Source organism: Oncorhynchus masou, chromosome 22 (assembly GCF_036934945.1).
Source record: "Oncorhynchus masou masou isolate Uvic2021 chromosome 22, UVic_Omas_1.1, whole genome shotgun sequence".
Lineage (NCBI taxonomy): Eukaryota > Metazoa > Chordata > Actinopteri > Salmoniformes > Salmonidae > Oncorhynchus > Oncorhynchus masou.
Genome location: NC_088233.1, coordinates 1,667,726 through 1,676,803, shown reverse-complemented (window position 1 = coordinate 1,676,803; position 9,078 = coordinate 1,667,726). Strand labels below are relative to the sequence as shown.

The 9,078-nt window shown below is 50.7% G+C and overlaps 1 protein-coding gene across 1 annotated transcript; it reads right to left on the bottom strand.

Moving 5' to 3' along the window:
* Positions 1–52: 52 nt before the first annotated feature.
* Positions 53–4,352, bottom strand: LOC135509756 (ras-related protein Rab-30-like; the record flags this gene model as incomplete). The annotated part of the gene is made up of 2 exons (XM_064930657.1): positions 53–631; positions 4,157–4,352. Coding segments are annotated over 2 exons (429 nt in total), but the record flags the coding sequence as incomplete, so codon positions are not given.
* Between the last annotated feature and the right edge of the window lie 4,726 nt (positions 4,353–9,078).

Below are 9,078 nucleotides of genomic sequence, written 5' to 3'. Positions count from 1 at the left end.
CAAGAAGGTGATTGGACAGATCATACTGTTGAAGGTAAAAAAAAAAAAAAAAAAAAGGCCATGGGAGGGACTCTCAAAAGAGAGACTGACAAGTGGCACCGTGAAGTCTGGACTGGGACAAAACAGACATGAGGCATCCTGTCACCGCCATTCCACTGCGTTCAGGTCCACGTCGTAGTGCACTCAGCACAGCTGCATGGCCAGAATACAGTTCAGGGTGGTGTTCAATAGGCGTTCAACTTGGGAAGAAAAACGTCCCGAAACAGAGGGTAAGCGGGAAGGGACTGAGCTAAATCTGTCCGATAAGAACCCCCCCCCCCGTTGGTGTTGTGCCCTTATAAACAGGAATGAACACAACCCAGCACTCTAGAATCTGACCTAGTTAGTGCTGCAGCAACCTAGGTAGCTGATGGTTTTCCCTCTCCTGGCATAGCGTTAGCCGTGTCATTGTTGTCCAGCGTGTTCTGTTTGGCATCGCGGATCAGCTCGCACGCCAGGTCCAGAAAGAGCTTCTCCACGCTATCAGACTCCTTGGCAGAGGTCTCCAGATAAAGCATGCTCTGGGAGTTCGCAAACTCTTCCGCTCTCTGCCTCATGACTTCCCTCTTCTCCGCTAGGTCGATCTTATTGCCTGGGATGGGGGTGAAAGGAAAAAGAGAAGGTCGATCTTATTGCCTGGGATGGGGGGTGAAAGGAAAAAGAGAAGGTCGATCTTATTGCCTGGGGGGGGGAAGTGAAAAAGAGAAGGGAAATATGTGTCTGTGTGACTGTAAACTTCCATGACATTGAATGAAATACACTGGAAGAGAATGGACATGTTCCCCTTTTAATATTGACCGTCAGCCATAGTGTCTAGTGTACAGGCTGACTGTAACCTCTCATCGCTGACATTAAGCATCAACGACACTGTTGGATCTTTTTACACAAGTTCTGTTCTTTGCAAAAAAAAAAAAAAAAACAACGTTCCAAAAACGGAGTTATAGCAGAGAGGATGGAAAGCGTCCAATTTTTATATATTTTTTTTTATTTAACTAGGCAAGTCAGTTAAGAACAAATGTTTTATTTTACAATGACGGCCAAACCCTCCCCAAACCCGGACGACGCTGGACAAGTTGTGTGCCGCCCTATGGGACTCCTGATCACGGCCGGTTGGATACAGCCCGGGGGCCCTAGGGGACTCCTGATCACGGCCGGTTGGATACAGCCGGGGGCCCTAGGGGACTCCTGATCACGGCCGGTTGGATACAGCCCGGGGGCCCTAGGGGACTCCTGATCACGGCCGGTTGGATACAGCCCGGGGCCCTAGGGGATCTCCTGATCACGGCCGGTTGGATACAGCCCGGGGCCCTAGGGACTCCTGATCACGGCCGGTTGGATACAGCCCGGGGCCCTAGGGGACTCCTGATCACGGCCGGTTGGATAGCAGCCCTGGGGGCCCTAGGGGACTCCTGATCACGGCCGGTTGGATACAGCCCGGGGCCCTAGGGGACTCCTGATCACGGCCGGTTGGATACAGCCCGGGGCCCTAGGGGACTCCTGATCACGGCCGGTTGGATACAGCCCGGGGCCCTAGGGGACTCCTGATCACGGCCGGTTGGATACAGCCCGGGGCCCTAGGGGACTCCTGATCACGGCCGGTTGGATACAGCCCGGGGCCCTAGGGGACTCCTGATCACGGCCGGTTGGATACAGCCCGGGGGCCCTAGGGGACTCCTGATCACGGCCGGTTGGATACAGCCCGGGGCCCTAGGGGACTCCTGATCACGGCCGGTTGGATACAGCCCGGGGGCCCTAGGGGACTCCTGATCACGGCCGGTTGGATACAGCCCGGGGCCCTAGGGGACTCCTGATCACGGCCGGTTGGATACAGCCCGGGGCCCTAGGGGACTCCCTGATCACGGCCGGTTGGATACAGCCCGGGGCCCTAGGGGACTCCTGATCACGGCCGGTTGGATACAGCCCGGGGCCCTAGGGGACTCCTGATCACGGCCGGTTGGATACAGCCCGGGGGCCCTCAGGGGACTCTGATCACGGCCGGTTGGATACAGCTCCGGGGGCCCTAGGGGACTCCTGATCACGGCCGGTTGGATACAGTCCGGGCCCTAGGGATTCCTGATCACGGCCGGTTGATAGCATCAGGGCCCTAGGGGACTCCTGGATCACGGCCGGTTGGATACAGCCCGGGGGCCCTAGGGGACTCCCTGATCACGGCCGGTTGGATACAGCCTGGGGCCCAGGGTCTCTCTGATCACGGCCGGTTACAGCCCGGGGGCCCTAGGGGACTCCTGATCACGGCCGGCTGGATACAGCCCGGGGGCCCTAGGGGACTCCTGATCACGGCCGGTTGGATACAGCCCGGGGGCCCCAGGGGGACTTCCTGATCACGGCCGGTTGATACAGCCTGGGGGCCCTAGGGGACTCCTGATCACGGCCGGTTGATACAGCCCGGGGCCCTAGGGGACTCCTGATCACGGCCGGTTGGATACAGCCGGGGGCCCTAGGGACTCCTGATCACGGCCGGTTGGATACAGCCGGGGGCCCTATGGGACTCCTGATCACGGCCGGTTGGATACAACCCGGGGCCCTAGGGGACTCTGATCACGGCCGGTTGGATACAGCCCGGGGGCCCTAGGGGACTCCTGATCACGGCCGGTTGGATACAGCCCGGGGGCCCTAGGGGACTCCTGATCACGGCCGGTTGGATACAGCCCGGGGCCCTAGGGGACTCCTGATCACGGCCCGGTTGGATACAGCCCGGGGGCCCTATGGGACTCCTGATCACGGCCGGACTGGATACAGCCCGGGGGCCCTAGGGGACTCCTGATCACGGCCGGTTGGATACAGCCCGGGGGCCTCTAGGGGACTCCTGATCACGGCCGGTTGGATACAGCCCGGGGCCCTAGGGGACTCCTGATCACGGCCGGTTGGATACAGCCCGGGCTAGGGGACTCTGATCACGGCCGGTTGGATACAGCCCGGGGGCCCTAGGGGACTCCTGATCACGGCCGGTTGGATACAGCCCGGGGCCCTATGGGACTCCTGATCACGGCCCGGTTGGATACAGCCCGGGGGCTAGGGGACTCTGATCACGGCCGGTTGTGATACAGCCCGGGGGCCCTAGGGGACTCCTGATCACGGCCGGTTGGATGATCAGCCCGGGGGCCCTAGGGGACTCCTGATCACGGCCGGTTGGATACAGCCCGGGGCCTAGGGGACTCCTGATCACGGCCGGTTGGATACAGCCCGGGGCCCTAGGGGACTCCTGATCACGGCCCGGTTGGATACAGCCCGGGGCCCTAGGGACTCCTGATCACGGCCGGTTGGATCACAACCGGGGGCCCTAGGGGGACTCTGATCACGGCCGGTTGGATACAGCCCGGGGGCCCTAGGGGACTCCTAATCACGTCCGGTTGGATACAGCCGGGGGCCCTAGGGGACTCTGATCACGGCCGGTTGGATACAGCCCGGGGCCCTAGGGGACTCCTGATCACGGCCGGTTGGATACAGCCCGGGGCCCTAGGGGACTCCTGATCACGGCCGGTTGGATACAGCCCGGGGGCCCTAGGGGACTCCTGATCACGGCCGGTTGGATACAGCCTGGGGCCCTAGGGGACTCCTGATCACGGCCGGTTGGATACAGCCTGGGGCCCAATAACAACATACATTTGATACATTTTCTATGAAGCTTTTCACTCTGATAAAATCCCTTCCCAAATTCTAGAGTGGAGGCATGGTAACCTAACCCTATGGAACAATTGCAATTAATATTAGCTTGTTATCCATTGTCTGATAAAACTACAGAAATTAGTTACTGGTAAGTACGTCTTTAGGACATCTGACCCTACCCTGATAAGATGCCATCTACCCTGATAAAATGCCATCTACCCTGATAAGCCAATAGCACATTTAAAGACGCCATCTACTTTTAATACCAAATAACTTTTTGATTTCCTACGTTGAGCTAGTCCTTGGACTGATGACCACAGCTTTTGTATGGGCTTGACCTTTAACCAGAGGGATATTGACGTCAATGTGATGCAATGCAAAACGCACTGCTTTTGGTCCACAATGAGCTCTGGTCAAACACAGTGCACTTTGTAAGCAATAGGCTATCATTTAGTACACACATTACTGCAGTATGTGAATGCTATCTCACCGACTAAAATTGTGACCACGGTGGTGTTGGCATACTGCTCAATCTCCCTCAGCCATTCTGGAAGGCACCGGAAGGAGTCCTCACACGTGATGTCATAGGTGAGGATGAGTGCGTTGGCACTCCGGTAGTAACTCTGGGTGATGGAACGGAAACGCTCCTGGCCTGCTGTGTCCCAGATCTGCAGCTGGATGAAAATATAAAAAAAAGTGTTCAAATCACATTATCACAGCTCTTTATCCAGAGCTCCTTCGTCCGGACATTCATTCGTCTAACGTTTGAGTCGGACAACCACACGTCACAGGCAACGTTGAGCCAAGGTTTGTTCTTTGATTCTCATGATGCGAGCCAAAATCTGGCGTTGAAAAAAAATTATACGGTCGCACATTAACTAGATTCCTTCACTGCAGGGATCGTCAACTAGAATCCCTTTACAGCAGGGATCGTCAACTAGATTCCCTTTACAGCAGGGATCGTCAACTAGATTCCCTTTACAGCAGGGATCGTCAACTAGATTCCCTTTACAGCAGGGATCGTCAACTAGATTCCCTTTACAGCAGGGATCGTCAACTAGATTCCTTCACAGCAGGGATCGTCAACCAGGATTCCCTTTACAGCAGGGATCGTCAACTAGATTCCCTTTACAGCAGGGATCGTCAACTAGATTCCTTTACAGCAGGGATCGTCAACTAGATTCCTTTACAGCAGGATCGTCAACTAGATTCCTTTACAGCAGGGATCGTCAACCAGATTCCTTTACAGCAGGGATCGTCAACTAGATTCCTTTACAGCAGGGATCGTCATCTAGATTCCCTTTACAGCAGGGATCGTCAACTAGATACCTTTACAGCAGGGATCGTCAACTAGATTCCATTACAGCAGGGATCGTCAACTAGATTCCATTACAGCAGGATCGTCAACTAGATTCCATTACAGCAGGGATCGTCAACTAGATACCTTTACAGCAGGGATCGTCAACTAGATACCTTTACAGCAGGGATCGTCAACTAGATTCCCTTTACAGCAGGGATCGTCAACTAGATTCCCTTTACAGCAGGGATCGTCAACTAGATTCCCTTTACAGCAGGGATCGCCAACTAGATTCCCTTTACAGCAGGGATCGTCAACTAGATTCCTTTACAGCAGGGATCGTCAACTAGATTCCCTTTACAGCAGGGATCGTCATCTAGATTCCTTTACAGCAGGGATCGTCATCTAGATTCCTTTACAGCAGGGATCGCCATCTAGATTCCTTTACAGCAGGGATCGTCATCTAGATTCCCTTTACAGCAGGGATCGTCATCTAGATTCCCTTTACAGCAGGGATCGTCAACTAGATTCCATTACAGCAGGATCGTCAACTAGATTCCATTACAGCAGGGATCGTCAACTAGATTCCATTACAGCAGGGATCGTCAACTAGATCCCTTTACAGCAAGGATCGTCAACTAGATTCCTTTACAGCAGGGATCGTCAACTAGATTCCTTTACAGCAGGGATCGTCAACTAGATACCTTTACAGCAGGGATCGTCAACTAGATTCCTTTACAGCAGGGATCGTCAACTAGATTCCTTTACAGCAGGGATCACAACCAGATCCTTTACAGCAAGGATCGTCAACTAGATTCCCTTTACAGCAGGGATCGTCAACTAGATTCCTTTACAGCAGGGATCGTCAACTAGATTCCTTTACAGCAGGGATCGTCAACTAGATTCCCTTTACAGCAGGGATCGTCAACTAGATTCCCTTTACAGCAGGGATCGTCATCTAGATTCCCTTTACAGCAGGGATCGTCATCTAGATTCCTTTACAGCAGGGATCGCCAACTAGATTCCCTTTACAGCAGGGATCGTCAACTAGATTCCTTTACAGCAGGGATCGTCAACTAGATTCCCTTTACAGCAGGGATCGTCAACTAGATTCCTTTACAGCAGGGATCGTCCAACTAGATTCCCTTTACAGCAGGGATCGTCAACTAGATTCCCTTTACAGCAGGGATCGTCAACTAGATTCCTTTACAGCAGGGATCGTCAACTAGATTCCTTTACAGCAGGGATCGTCAACTAGATTCCCTTTACAGCAGGGATCACAACAGATTCCTTTACAGCAGGGATCGTCAACTAGATTCCTTTACAGCAGGGATCGTCAACTAGATTCCCTTTACAGCAGGGATCGTCATCTAGATTCCCTTTACAGCAGGGATCGTCAACTAGATTCCCTTTACAGCAGGGATCGTCAACTAGATTCCTTTACAGCAGGATCGTCATCTAGATTCCCTTACAGCAGGATCGTCAACTAGATTCCCTTTACAGCAGGGATCGTCAACTAGATTCCCTTTACAGCAGGGATCACAACTAGATTCCCTTTACAGCAGGGATCGTCAACTAGATTCCTTTACAGCAGGGATCGTCATCTAGATTCCCTTTACAGCAGGGATCGTCAACTAGATTCCCTTTACAGCAGGGATCGTCAACTAGATTCCCTTTACAGCAGGGATCGTCAACTAGATTCCCTTTACAGCAGGGATCACAACCAGATTCCCTTTACAGCAGGGATCGTCAACTAGATTACCTTTACAGCAGGGATCGTCATCTAGATTCCCTTTACAGCAGGGATCGTCAACTAGATTCCCTTTACAGCAGGGATCACAACCAGATTCCCTTTACAGCAGGGATCGTCAACTAGATACCTTTACAGCAGGGATCATCAACTAGATTCCCTTTACAGCAGGGATCGTCAACTAGATTTCTTCTTGAGTGGATGGTCAGGGGGTCATAATATAATTACAAATAATGTGTAGACTGATAATTGACTGCAAGAAGCCCGAAACAGATATAATATTTGACTAAAACATGATAATACATTTATATACCATCACACACACAGTGGGGCAAAAAGTATTTCGCCAGCCACCAATTGTTCTCCCACTTAAAAAGATGAGAGGCCTGAGGAAAAATCCAGAAAATCACATTGTAGGATTTTTAATGAATTTATTTGCAAATTATGGTGGAAAATAAGTATCTCAATACATTGTTATATACCCTTTGTTGGCAATGACAGAGGTCAAATGTTTTCTGTAAGTCTTCACAAGGTTTTCACACACTGTTGCTGGTATTTTGGCCCATTCCTCCATACAGATGTCCTCTAGAGCAGTGATGTTTTGGGGCTGTTGCTGGACAACACGGACTTTCAACTCCCTCCAAAGATTTTCTATGGGGTTGAGATCTGGAGACTGGCTGGGCCACTCCAGGACCTTGAAATGCTGGAAAGACCCAGCCACGTTTCATCTTCAATGCCCTTGCTGATGGAAGGAGGTTTTCACTCAAAATCTCACGATACATGGCCCCATTCATTCTTTCCTTTACACGGATCAGTCGTCCTGGTCCCTTTGCAGAAAAACAGCCCCAAAGCATGTTTCTTCCACCCCCATGCTTCACAGTAGGTATGGTTCTTTGGATGCAACTCAGCATTCTTTGTCCTCCAAACACGACGAGTTAAGTTTTTACCAAAAAGTTATATTTTGGTTTCATCTGACCATATGACATTCTCCCAATCTTCTTCTGGATCATCCAAATGCTCTCTAGCAAACTTCAGACAGGCCTGGACATGTACTGGCTTAAGCAGGGGACACGTCTGGCACTGCAGGATTTGAGTCCCTGGCGGCGTAGTGTGTTACTGATGGTAGGCTTTGTTACTTTGGTCCCAACTCTCTGCAGGTCATTCACTAGGTCCCCCGTGTGGTTCTGGGATTTTCATTCTTGTGATCAGTTTGACCCACAGGGTGAGATCTTGCGTGGAGCCCCAGATCGAGGGAGATTATCAGTGGTCTTGTATGTCTTCCATTTCCTAATAATTGCTCCCACAGTTGATTTCTTCAAACTAAGCTGCTTACCTATTGCAGATTCAGTCTTCCCAGCCTGGTGCAGGTCTACAATTTTGTTTCTGGCGTCCTTTGACAGCTCTTTGGTCTTGGCCATAGTGGAGTTTGGAGTGTGACTGTTTGAGGTTGTGGACAGGTGTCTTTTATACTGATAACAAATTCAAACAGGTGCCATTAATACAGGTAACGAGTTGAGGACAGAGGAGCCTCTTAAAGAAGAAGTTACAGGTCTGTGAGAGCCAGAAATCTTGCTTGTTTGTAGGTGACCAAATACTTATTTTCCACCATAATTTGCAAATAAATTCATTAAAAATCCTACAATGTGATTTTCTGGAGAAAAAAAAAATCTCATTTTCTGTCATAGTTGAAGTGTACCTATGAAAATTACAGGCCTCTCATCTTTTTAAGTGGGAGAACTTGCACAATTGGTGGCTGACTAAATACTTTTGTTTGCCCCACTGTATCTCTCTATTCTGCATGAGAATACTTTGAAACAGTTTTCCAAAATGAAAATCACATGGGAGCTGAGTTGCTGTTTTTTTTTTTTTTGTTTCTTTAACAGTCTCATACAAATTTGGGGGCAATAAAAATCACCCGCTGGTCAAATTCGGCCCATGGGACGCCAGTTGGGCAACCCTGCTTTATAGAACTACAAAGTAATTGTTCATGAAGTGTGATTTGACAGACCTTGGCATGAAGTGTGATTTGACAGACCATGACATGAAGTGTGATTTGACAGACCTTGACATGAAGTGTGATTTGACAGACCTTGGCATGAAGTGTGATTTGACAGACCATGACATGAAGTGTGATTTGACAGACCTTGACATGAAGTGTGATTTGACAGACCTTGGCATGAAGTGTGATTTGACAGACCTTGGCATGAAGTGTGATTTGACAGACCTTGACATGAAGTGTGATTTGACAGACCTTGACATGAAGTGTGATTTGGCAGACCTTGACATGAAGTGATTTGACAGACCTTGACATGAAGTGTGATTTGACAGACCTTGACATGAAGTGATTTGACAGACCTTGACTTTT